The 13039-nt window shown below is 46.9% G+C and overlaps 1 protein-coding gene across 4 annotated transcripts in view; it reads left to right on the top strand.

The window, feature by feature from the left end:
• Nucleotides 1-2964: 2964 nt before the first annotated feature.
• LOC128454879 (NACHT, LRR and PYD domains-containing protein 12) overlaps nt 2965-13039 on the top strand; it is a 32419-nt gene continuing 22344 nt past the window's right edge. Inside the window, exons 1-6 of one of the 4 annotated variants that reach the window (XM_053438456.1) lie at nt 2965-3280; nt 3751-3932; nt 4032-4151; nt 4622-4824; nt 5053-6907; nt 7185-7358. In XM_053438456.1, coding sequence (XP_053294431.1) covers nt 3805-3932; nt 4032-4151; nt 4622-4824; nt 5053-6907; nt 7185-7358 — 2480 coding nt within the window. In that variant the 5' untranslated portion in view covers nt 2965-3280; nt 3751-3804. The remainder of the gene's footprint in view (nt 3281-3750; nt 3933-4031; nt 4152-4621; nt 4825-5052; nt 6908-7184; nt 7359-13039) is intronic. The other 3 variants (XM_053438462.1, XM_053438473.1, XM_053438489.1) reach the window with 3 other exon arrangements.

A 13039-nucleotide genomic window follows, 5' to 3' on the forward strand; every position in this document is an offset into this window, starting at 1 on the left:
TTGCTTACAAAGAATACACATCACAAAACAAACATAACATAACAAAACAATACAACAGTCCGACGGTCTAAGAAAAGAAGTGCAGGTGTGCATATTACAATTATCCAGTGAGGGTGAAATAAGTAAACATAATTAAATATAATTATAATATATATTATATATAATATAATATAATTTCGGGAGTAACTGTACAGTGGTTATTAAAAGGATCCAGAGTTATTGCACAGTGCCACAGTGGGTTGTCTGTTCAGAAGTGAGACGGCGAGGGGGAAGAAACAGTTTTTGTGTCTGGTGGTTTTGGTGAACAGAGATCTGTAGCGCCTCCCAGAGGGGAGGAGTTGGAAAAGGTTGCGTCCAGGGTGTGAGGGGTCTGCAGTGATCTTTCCTGCCCGTTTCCTGACTCTGGATGTGTACAGGTCCTGGATGGTGGGCAGGTTGGCACCGATGATTTTTCCTGCAGACCTGACTGTCCGTTGGAGTCTATTTTTATCCAGTTCGTCAGTTATGGATGTGCAGAGAACAGACTTGATGACTGCAGTGTAGAATAGGATCAGCAGCTCCTGAGGCAGGTTGTGCTTCCTAAGCTGGCGCAGGAGGTAAAACCTCTGCTGGGCCTTTTTGAGAATTGTGTTGATGTTGGGTTCCCACTTCAAGTTCTTGGAGATTGTGGATCCCAGAAACCTGAATGATTCCACAGCCAACACAGTACTGTTGAGTATTGTGAGGGGGTGCAGTGCTGGGGGACTCCTCCTGAAGTCCACTGTCATCTCCACGGTTTTAAGCGTGTTAAGCTCTAGGTTGTTGCGACCGAAACCACAGGACCAGCTGTTTGACCTCCCGCCTGTATGCAGACTCATCATTATCCTGGATGAGGCTGATGACTGATGTGTCGTCTGCAAATTTTAGGATTTTAACAGATGGGTCTCCTGAGGTGCAGTCGTTTGTGTAGAGGGAGAAGAGCAGTGGGGAGAGCACGCATCCCTGAGGTGCACCAGTGCTGACTGACCGGGTGCTGGATGTTATTTCACTCAGCCTCACCTGCTGCTTCCTGTCTATCAGGAAGTTTTTGATCCACTGCATGTAATGTTGCAGAGTATTTTGTGTTAGACCAGTGGTTTTCAATAGGTGAGGCGCGCCTCCCCTGGGGGGCGCCAAAGAGCCAAAGGGGAGGCGCGACACGAGACACTCGCAAAAACAAAATACACATCTGTATGCAGCTCTAGTGATATCGATAATTGTGCGTGCGTGTATTAGTTTTAAAATGCATCGTTTCCCTGTCCCAAGTCAACAGGAGTCAGCATTAAGGGAGGAGACAGGACCCAGCAAAAAACGTAGGAAAAATGATCTTGAATGCGTTTCTGGTTGTCTGTGGAGAGCGAGTTCCCCCAGATCTCCAATAGGGCTATGGAAGTCTTAATCCCCTTTACCTCCACGTACTTGTGTGTGTGTGGGTTTTCCACACTGACCGTGATTAAAAACAAATACAGATCAAGGCTGCAGGTGGAGGACGACTTGTGTATATTTCTCTCTGCACTGCAGCCCCGCATCGAACACCTCTGTGCATCAAAAGCGAGGCCTCATTGTTCCCACTGATATGGACGATTCAATTGAAAGTCAATGTTGTGTTGTCTTGAATCCATGAATTGGGTGGGCCATAGGGTTGATGCCGCTCGTAGCGCAAATGATGTGAATTTGACGCATTTTGTTTGTTGTTTAAATTTGAGGTTGTACGTGGCTGAAATCGTTAACAAATTTCATGAAAATATGTGAATCTGTTCGATCTGATAATATGCCGTTGTCGTTCATTGATCAGAGAGTTGTCCATTGTGCAGATTCTTTTCGAGACGATGTGCATCTCCTTCAAATGTGCGCTTAAAGCCCGGTCACACAGCACCGATTTCAGCCGTCGGATGTCGTTGGTTGTAGCTTTGGCGCCGATTACACATGTTAAGCATGTTTTGTTGACTTGTGGATAGGCCTAATTTTAAAAGTAGCCTCAATTAGGCCTGCATGAAGTTGGAAATGATTTGCTGTTGCAAAGAATCGTTTATGAATGCACTTTTAAAAAAGTTGTGGAAATAAAATGTCTTCAACATTACATTTGATTAGTTATTGAAAATCATCATTGCCTGGAACACACAAAAGATGGCATTTACTGAAGAGGCGTGTGTGGGTTAGGTCAGGCGGACGGGATTCATTTTTTTTGAGGGGAGGCTCGGCTGTCCTTACCTACTCTAAGGGGAGGCTCACATTCACCCAATTTGAAAACCCCTGTGTTAGACAATCACACATCAAACCAGTGGTCGTGAAGAGAGTTTCTGTTTGTGCTCATACAGGCCAGGTTTTAATGGAGCCCTGATCTTTGGATGGGAAGCTTCTGAATGGATGAAACCACGCTGAACCTCCAGCAACACACTTCACAACATCCATCTTTTCCTGCCAAGGCGTAGGAAGTAGCTCTCCATAGCTTCCCCATCCACACAGCACATGCCCCTGATGCTTTCTGGTTCTGACTTTGACTGATGGACTTAACAGACATTTGGACTTTATTCCAGTGCTGTGAAAGCATTAACTCTGAACATGTGTGTGTGTGTGATCTCATGGAGTCTTGAAATGCTGAAATAGTTTGTGACTTTGACGTTATTGTGGAATCAGAATATTCACAAGTGAACTTAACAAATAAGATAAAAGAAATTGAATTGATGTTCAACTGTGGACATTTGGGTGAAATGTGATTAATGTGATTAATGTGACGACCAAATGTTAAATATATATTATGGAACTCTCTGAGACTGATTATCAGGGGAAGACCTTTAGAAGAACAAGTCTGGTGATATTTTATATTTTTCTTCTTGTTGGTATAAACATATTGTGTGTGGATCCACAGCCTGACACTCCTCTAGTGTTTGTGCCATAGAGCTCCATCTGCTGCTGGAAATAGTCCCCATCAAATGCACTGTTTCCTCCTGTGAGCGGCTGTTTCAGGAAGCTCCACTCCACAGGACAACCTGCTCAGTTTCACGTTATAGCGTGAAGCTGATCTTCCCATTCGAGAGTAAAGCAGCTATTCATACAATTTAGACTCGTGAAAACATCACTGATTATTTTATATTTGATTTCTAACAATAGATCATTTCACCTGAATCTTACACACTGGAGCTTTAACTGGTCTGTGAGAAACTCTCATATCTACTGTAAAGAGAGAGAGGAGGAGCCTGAGAACAGGGAGCGGTCAGACTCCATTTTCACCTGGATGAGCAGAAGGAAGGAAAGTGAGCAGGTGAGTGTGAACACAACTTTCTGAAAGTTTTACTGTCTCACTCTCACACCTGCTGTTAACATCCGTCTGCTGATCACATGACTCTAAGTTTGTCAGTTCACAACTGGTGACAGACGTGGTTTCATGTGATCGGATCCCAGAGACAGAAGTGACCAGCAGGTCTGGAACAAGGAGCCTTCAAAGGACTAATTAACAGAGTTAACTCACAGTTTCACTTTTTATCTTCATCACGTCTGTTCATCAAGTTTTTAACAACAGAACGTGTTTTCACAATCATACGTTACAGTCACCTGTGTTTGTCTGTGTCTGTGTGTGTGTGTGTGTGTGTGTGTGTGTGTGTGTGTGTGTGTGTGTGTGTGTGTGTGTGTGTGTGTGTGTGTGTGTGTGTGTGTGTGTGTCGTTGTGTCGGTGTGTGTGTGTGTCGGTGTGCGTGTCCTGTCTTGGTATTTTTGGGTGTGTTTCTTGAACAGACTGGTTTGTCCTGTTTCCTGTGAGCTCATAGTGTTTTTCCTCTCAGACTGAAGATGAGTGGTTATGAGGAGGAAGAGGACAGAGCAGAGTCATCAGGGTTCAGCTGTGTGTCTTTGAAGAGTGACTGGTCCAAAGTAGAACCTCCAAACTTCAGTAATGAACCTGGACCCTCACACACAAAGTAAGAGACCTGCTACAAACATGTGAAGCTCCAAACTGAATCCTCACAGAATGAACCAGTGAATGATGTGTTCTGAATAAAACATGTTTGTGTTTGCAGAGGTCAGGACCACAGACTGAGAGCAGAGTCTCCAGGGTCCAGCTGTCTGTCTCTGAAGAGTGACTGGTCCATGGAACGTATTCTAAACTTCAGTAATGAACCTGGACCCTCACACACAGAGTAAGAGACTGGTTCTACTGTGACCTGCTCTGAAGAGGATCTAGTTTCCTCTAGTGTGGCCCCTGCATTAGGACACAGCTTCATTGAAGTTGGTGACTAATCTCTCAGAATCACTCAAAGAGCTCAGACCTCCACCAAGAACCAACACGCTCCTTATGAAACCACTTTGAAATCCACTAGAGACTCATTTTGATTTGGATCTGCACCAAATTCCACACACTGGTAAACATCAGTTCTCTGAACATGTCTGTGACAGAGGACCCCCCCCCCCCCCCCCCCCCCCCCCCCCTCCGATCTGGTTCACAGACCAAAACCTTCCATCAAGTTTACTGGTAATCTGTTATTTCTTTATAATCCCACTAACAAACAAACCAACACACAAACATACTGGGTGAAAACAAAACCTCCTTGACAGAAGTAATGACAACCTGTGACTGTGACATGTGAGTTATCAGGAAATGTCTTCACAGGGAGAGGAAGAGGAGTCATGTTTCTGAGGAGGAGCAGTCGTCCTGCTGTGCTTCGTGTCAGGACGTCCTGAAGGATCCAGTCTCCACCAGCTGTGGACACTGGTTCTGCAGACAGTGCATCAGCTCATACTGGGACCAGTGTGGCTCTTCAGGAGACTCCTCCTGTCCCCAGTGTGGACAAAGATCCAGAACAGGAGCTGGAGGTCAGACAGCCGGTCAGAGCAGCACTGTACATGTGTCTGCTGATGTCTTCACTTCTGACAACAGCACATGTGGTTTTATTTTGTTCCTTCATACAGCATCAACATTTAACATCGTTAGAAAAGCACAAAGTTAAAAAGCTTTTATTTTCTGTAGTTTTTCTGTATCTGATGAAAACATTCAGCAGAATCTCAGATTCTCTGTCTCTCACATTGTTTCTTGTCTTTCAGCAGATCGTGGTCTGCAGGAGGTTGTAGATGAACATAAGCTCAGTGTGAGGAGGAGATGTGAACATGTGACTGAAGGAAGTGATGAAACAGGAAGTAGAACCCTCCTCAACAGGATCTACACTGAGCTCTACATCACAGAGGGACAGAGTGAAGAGGTTAATACTCAACATGAGGTGAGGCAGCTTGAGACGGCTTCCAAGATGAAGATCCTCCACGACACTCCCATCAAGGTCCACGACATCTTTAAAGCCTCCACTGACCAGCAGAGCAGCATCAGAGTCGTCCTGACCAACGGAGTCGCAGGCGTTGGAAAAACCTTCTCGGTGCAGAAGTTCACTCTTGACTGGGCAGAGGGTTTAGAAAACCAGGATGTGGGTCTGCTGGCTGTGCTTTCGTTCAGGGAGCTGAACCTGGTGAAGGACCAGCAGCACAGTCTTCTCACGCTGCTCCATGTTTTCCATCCAGCGTTACAGAAGCTCACTGCAGAGACGCTCGCTGTCTGTAAACCTTTGTTCATCTTTGACGGCCTGGATGAAAGCAGACCTTCTCTGGACTTCAACCACCAGGAGCTTGTGTCTGAGGTCACACAGAGGTCATCAGTCAACGTGCTGCTGACAAACCTCATCCGGGGGAATCTGCTTCCCTCGGCTCTCGTCTGGATAACCTCCAGACCTGCGGCGGCCAATCAGATCCCTCCTGCATGTGTTGACAGGGTCACAGAAGTACGAGGCTTCACTGACGCCCAGAAGGACGAGTACTTCAGGAGGAGATTCAGTGATGAAGAGCTGTGCAGCAGAATCATCTCACACATCAAGACGTCCAGGAGCCTCCACATCATGTGTCAAATCCCAGTCTTCTGCTGGATCAGTGCTACAGTTCTGGAGCACATGTTGACCACAGACCAGAGAGGAGAGCTGCCCAAGACCCTGACTGACCTGTACTCACACTTCCTGCTGGTTCAGACAAAGAGGAAGAACAACAAGTACGGTGAGGGACATGAGACAACTCCACAGCAGCTGACGGAGGCTGACAGGGACGTTCTCCTGAAGCTGGGGAGGCTGGCACTTAAACATCTGGAGGAAGGAAACATCATGTTCTACCAAGAAGACCTGGAGCGGTGTGGTCTTAATGTCACAGAGGCCTCGGTGTACTCAGGAGTTTGTACTGAGATCTTCAGAAGAGAGTGTGTGATCTTCCAGAAATCAGTCTACTGCTTTGTTCATCTGAGCGTTCAGGAGTTTCTGGCTGCAGTCTACATGTTCCACTGTTACACAAAGGGGAACACAGAAGAACTCAACAACTTCTTGGGAACGTGTAAGAACAAAGACAGTACCTTCTCTCTGGATGACCTCCTGAAGAGAACCATGGAGAAATCCCTCACCAGTACAAATGGTCATCTAGACCTGTTTGTTCGCTTCCTTCACGGCCTCAGTCTGGAGTCCAACCAGAGAGTCTTAGGAGGCCTGCTGGGTCGGACAGGGAACAATCCAGAGATCATCCAGAGAGTCTTGGGAGACCTGCTTTGTCGGACAGTGAACAATGCAGAGATCATCCAGAGAGTCATCAACAACCTGAAGGAGATGAAGAGTGATAACATTTCTCCTGACAGAAGCATCAACATCTTCCACTGTCTGACTGAGATGAACGACCACTCAGTTCATCAGCAGATGAAACAGTTCCTGACGTCAGAGAACAAATCAAAGGAGAAGCTCTCTGAGATCCACTGCTCAGCTCTGGCCTACATGCTGCAGATGTCAGAGGAGGTTCTGGATGAGTTGGACCTGAAGAAGTTCAACACATCAGACCAGGGTCGACGGAGACTGATCCCAGCTGTGAGGAACTGCAGGAAGGCTCTGTGAGTCCAGACATGATCAATAATATGTTCAATCAGTGGAGATGAGTCGTTTTTTAAATACACTCAGTGAGTGCGTGCGTGCGTGCGTGTGTGTAATAAAGTTATTATTATTATGTACATGTACATTCTCATTGTTCTCATGAACATATGAGAACAACTAGATCAGATGTGGAGAGTGAAATCCAATGTGATCACTGTGCTGGAGTTTGAGGGTTTTGTATGAATGTTGTGTTTTCTGATATAATTCTCACAGATTTGATATTTTCTTCAATTGCAGACTCAGTGGTTGTGAACTCTCAGAGACTCATTGTGAAGTCGTGGCCTCAGCTCTGAAGTCAGACCCCTCACATCTGAGAGAACTGGATCTGACTGACAACAACCTGCAGGATTCAGGAGTGAAGCTGCTGTGTTCTGGACTGGAGAGTCCAAACTGTCGACTGGAGACTCTGAGGTCCTTAAATCCTTCTTCACTTTTCAGACTTTCTTTCTTATTGGTTCATTGTTTATTTAAATTGTCTCAGTTCTGCTCTGCTCACTGTCCCTCAGTCATCTGTCACTCACCCAGCCTGTCAGTCACGTCCACCTCATCAACTCCATTCACCTGCACTCACCTGCTCCTGATCACTAAGAAAGTGTCAGTAAATAACATGTGGACTGAGGCCGAGCACTCGTCCTCCTCAGGTTTTCAAAATAAGACACATTCTTATTGAAACACGTTGGACAGTTGATAAGTGTCAAGTTATCTGGGTGATGTTTTAAACTGTGCTTGCCCAAGTTGAAATGGCACTGTTACACAGAGGACGCAGGACAGCTCAAATCCTTCTCCTTGATTTTATTGAACATGAATCTTTCTGAACATGACCAACAAACATTCCGTAGTCTTATTCGGATTTAGGATTAGGATCAGGATTAGGTTGAAAACCTATTGATAAAGACAAATTAAATCAAGTTAGTTCAAATAAATCAAAATGCCTAATCAAACATTTAAATCAAATCCAAATATCTGTTAGATATCATAAACAAATCTATATAATTACAATATCACTATGATGTAAAACAACAATGGTCTTCCATACAAACATTTTCACCATGTGCGCCTCCACCAAACGTGCCCAAGACGTCACTAAGGACGTCTGCGCCGACCCATGCGCTGTCACATAGAAGACATGACAAACGGGAAAAAGTGCCAGAAACATACGCATTGTGCAAACTACACCTTAGTTCAAAATATAAATAACATACCAATGCGTGCTCTCGTGTCCTCCAATGCACAAACCCTTCATAGCCCGGCCGGAAATCGCGGACCTTTATTTCCTCACCCGTGCTCACTCACCTCACGTGCCGTAATCAGGCAAGTGCCGCCCGGTGTGTGCGCAAATCGAACACGTGTGATTTGCGCATCTCCCCTCCACGCCACTAGAGGTTTTTTAATCTAAATGCGATCTCTGTCTTTACACCTCCCACTTGACCTCCTGGTTGCTCAACCCAAGGAGGTCACACTCTATCTATTCATTCTATCGTTGCTCTTCAACAGGAAGAAGGATGACCAGTCGTCTCACATCCCTGCAGAGAATGGACACAGGGATTCTCTTCAAGAGTTTCCTGGCTCCTTGTCTGCTTGTGTCCCCTTTGCTTGGCTTCATGACTGGAACAGGGTAGCTTGGCAAGGTCCTCACATTTACATCTCTGACGATTCCTCTTCGGTCAGCATTAACACTGACTACCCTGGCCAATTTATATTGACTCCTCAAGGCATTTTGGTCAGCCAGCCAGACCACATCTCCCACTGCAACGTTCCTCTCTCTTGTGTGCCACTTGCTCCTTATGAACAGGTTAGGACCAGCTAGCTGGCACCACTTCTTCCAGAATTTGCTGACCTCTGCTTGTATGGTTTGGAGTCTCTTGTATGGGTAACCTTCAAACTTGAAATCTCCCGGGTCTCCTCTTGGGCTGGCTCGTCCCAGTATGAGGGAATTGGGACTGATGTATTCCACACAGTCCTCTCGGCTTTGAATCCTGGCATCTATCGGTCTTTCATTTGCCAGGTTGGCTGCCATGAAGAGGAATGTTTGGAATTCCCCCCATGTGAGAACTCCATCACCACCAAGGTTGTTCAGGGCTCGCTTCACTATCTTGACAGCTGCCTCTGCTGCTCCATTTCTGTGGGGAGAGTCTGCAGGGTGAATCCTCCATGACCACTCTGTTCCATGATTGACAGCTTCCTCTTCAATCTGAGACCTGTTCAGTCTGCTCAGAAATCTGTGAAGCTCCTCCAGAGCAGGTCTGGCCCCTACAAAGTTTGTGCCAGGATCTGTCCACAATTTCCTAGGGTGTCCCCTCAGTGCAGAGAATCTTTGGTAGGCCAGCAGAAATCCCTCAGAAGACTGGTCACTCACAACATCAGTGTGTATGGCTCTTGAAGCCATGCAGCAGAATACAACCCCCCAGACTTTGAGTTTGACCCTTTTCCTTACTTCATCTTTTACCTCATAAGGTCCGAACAGGTCCATGGTTGTAAACTCAAATGGCAATGCTGGGCCTGTTCGCTCTGGTGGCAAGTCACTCATGATCTGCTGGCACTGTTTTGCCCTGTTTTTCCTGCATACCACACAACTGTCTACTACTTGTTTTGCAATTCTTTGACCTTTGATTACCCAGGCTTTTTTCCTCATCCTGAGCAAGGTTCCTGCTATTCCCTCATGGTTTGCCTTGTGGGCTTCCTGTGCCAGCAATGTAGACACCCATGCCTCGTATGGTAAGACGGGCACTGCAGTTTTGTCTTCATCAAACATCTGAATCCTGCCTCCACAAACCAAGAGCTCAGAGTCCGCATCTCTGTATACTGCCAGTCTGCTTAGGGTAGTGTCAGGAAAAGCTACACCTTCCTGAGCTTCACTAAAGAGATCCCTGAGCCCATCTTCACGCTCTCTCACTGTAAGCACAGTTTGCTTGGCCTTTTCCTTTAGTGATGACACTTTATGCTTAGCTTCTTGAGTTCTTGACTGGCTTTTCATCTCTATCCACTTCTTGGCAGCTCGCCATATCCAGGCGATGATCCTGACCAGCTTGGACAAGGAGCTGTAATTCCTCACTTCCAGTAGGTTCTTTATTTCCCATCTCCTGGGTGCCCTTCCTGCCAGAAGAGCTGGATCAGCGGCCATACTTTTCTCTCCACTTTCATCCTTCAGGTCTTTTTGTGGGGCACTTGCTTGGCTTATCTTAGCTTGAGCCCTTGTCATTCCTGCTGAGAATGCCTTTCTCTGGAGTCTGTTGACACTCTCTCTAGCGTGCACTGCAACCTCTCCTGCTGACTTTTTAGGCCACTCCTCCACTGGCCACTTTAGGAACTCTGGCCCATCCTGCCATGTGGAATCCTCCTTTAGATCTTCATGAGTGCCTCCTCTTGTAATGATGTCAGCAATGTTATGCTCTCCAGGGATCCACCACCAGTCTTCAACTGAGCCAGCCTTCTGGATTTCACCCACTCTGTTTGCAAAGAAAGTTTGGTACCCATAACTCTCTCTTTGAATGGCTCCTAGGACTGTTTGACTGTCCACCAGGTGGAGCCATCGCTCTATCTCCAGGCCTCCATGCTTCTCAACGTACTTCCTGAGCCTGGCTGCAAAGACAGCGCCGCAGATCTCAGCCTTCACGGCCTCCCCTTTCTGATCCAGTGGAGTCAGCTTGGCTTTCGACTCTACAAACCGGATATCGACTCCTTTACTAGTGTTCCACCTCAGGTACATCACAGCTCCATATGATTTGTCACTCCCGTCTGAGAATGTGATTCCCCATGGTTTCCCTTTCCAGTGAGCTGGTGTCAGGCTTCTTTGAAACTGAACTTGTCCAAGCTGCGCATACTCCTCAAACAGCTGAATGGCTTCTTCTCTGAGGCTCTCTGACAGTGGTTTATCCCAGGTCTTCTTTTTCCTTTTGGAAAAGTTGATCGAGGTCATCATGTAGAGCTTGTCCTCCTCCACCTTGTATCCAATGCCCAGGGCTTTGTTATCTTCATCCCTCATTTGGTTTGGGAGGATGAAGGTTTTCTTCTCCATCCCTTCCACTCTTGATGTCAGGACCTTTGCTGCAGCCTCCGGCCTCCCACTTTGGCCTGACCGGACCCACGGTTTCAGAAAGAAGCCTCCGGCTCTCAGAATTTCTTCAACGCCTTCAGTCATCTTGTCTAGTTCCTCCAGGCTGTTATGGGAAGTTAGAATGTCATCCACATAACTGTCCTTTTCCAGGACTCTGCGCTCCTCTTCCATGTGAGCAAAGATGGCCAATCCTGCTGTCTCCCGCATAGCTACCTGTGCAATGCAACCGGCTGGTCTGTCTCCAATGTTCACCCTTGTGATGGCATATTGACCCATCTCCTCATCTGGATTGTCCCTCCAAAGGAATCGGTGGAGATGCATCTCTCGCTCTTCTAGCCACACTGAATTATACATCTTCCTGATGTCTCCAAGTGCAGCATACACACCTCTTCTGAATCTCAGCAGCACAGCTCTGATCGGGTTTAAAACATCTGGCCCCTTTAGCAGAATATCATTCATGCTCACTCCCCTGCACTTCTGGCTGCTGTTCCACACAAGCCGGACTGGAGTCGTCACTGAGTGAGGGTTTGGCGCCACCAAATGGCTTACATACCACACTGGTCCTGTCCACTTGCTGATGACCTCATTAGTGAGTTTTACGGCTGCGCCCCTCTCAACCATCTCGTGGACCTGGGCTCTGTATGCTGATTTCCACTCTGGCTCCCTCCTTAGTTGTCTTTCTGTTCTCAAGAATGTAGCTTCAACTGCACCTTTGTTGTTGGGGAGCGAGGCAGGATCTTCTATCCATGGATACTTTGCATCCCAATGCGGCGATGTTGTGTGAGAGTCTCCTTGGACATAGGTGAGTCCTTCTTTTATTATTTCAAGCTCCCTTTCTTCAGCCAGTGTCATTTCCTTTCCTCCTGGTTGGCAGTTTCCACAGCGACATCCTCCACACTTTGGCTCACAGGCTGCTCCGATGCTGTCCCATCTCCACCACTCCAGGAACTCACGGTTTGCAGCAGCTGTAACCGTTTCCTTTGCACTGTCCTTTCGCTGCATACGGGCTGCTTCAGTACTTGGGCTCTCAACTATCTCCTCATACTTGACTGCAGCAGTTCTCATGGAGCGAGCAAAGTGTGTTCTGGACTCATGTGCTGCCACCTCTATCTCCTCGAACAGGTCGGGGTGTGCTCCGCCCACTGTCATTCCCAATGGACTCTCCCACAAGACGAGGTCCCCAACAACTTTAACCCTTTGTGGAGCAAGTCTTCCCTCGCGATGGCTGATGAGCAGATCAATCTTTTCCGGCCTCCTTAATTCCTCAAGCTTCACTTCTGGGAAGAACTTCTGCAACTTTTCCGGCTTGACAACTTTGTGCACCTTGGCAATCTCATCCAGGCCGTAACAGATCAGTTCATGAGCCTTCTCCGCTCCTTTGGGGGTTTTCACTCTGACTCGAAGAAGATATCTTTCCGTGTTCACCTTGATGGTCATTCCGCCTACACCATGCACAACCAGGGTTATTTCTTCACTCCGCAGCCTCAGCCTGTGTGCAGCCTTATGGGTGATATAGTTTGTGTCTGAGGCAAGATCAACAAGAGCTCCAATCTTCTGCCCAGCATTAGCAGTTACCTCCATCAGCATCATAATGACAGGAAGCTCGCACAGGCCACTTTTCTTCAATAGCTGGGACTGGTGGTTCTTCATGCCACCCTCTGTAGCTTTGTTCGTGAATGCCATTCTGCACCTTTCTGCTTGCACTGAGGACAGCTCAGCCAAGAATCCTTCCTGTTCGGCTGTTAGTTTGCTCTTTCTTCTGCCATCTTTCCCACTTCTCTTCTCGTTTCCACTCTTGTTTTCTCCATTGGGGCAAATAAAGTAATGGTGATCTGAGGAGTCTCCCTTCTTACAGTCTTTGTTCCTGCATAGGAAAGTGTCTCTGCAGTATCCATCATCTTCATGACATCCAAGACATTTTCTGCATGCTCCCAGCTTCTTTACAATAGCATTCTTCTCTTGTAGCTTCAGCCCTTTGAACTTTCTACAGAAGAAAATCTTGTCACTGTGCCTTCCATCACCGCAGACAACACACACA

The sequence above is a fragment of the Pleuronectes platessa genome, chromosome 2, assembly GCF_947347685.1.
Source record: "Pleuronectes platessa chromosome 2, fPlePla1.1, whole genome shotgun sequence".
Lineage (NCBI taxonomy): Eukaryota > Metazoa > Chordata > Actinopteri > Pleuronectiformes > Pleuronectidae > Pleuronectes > Pleuronectes platessa.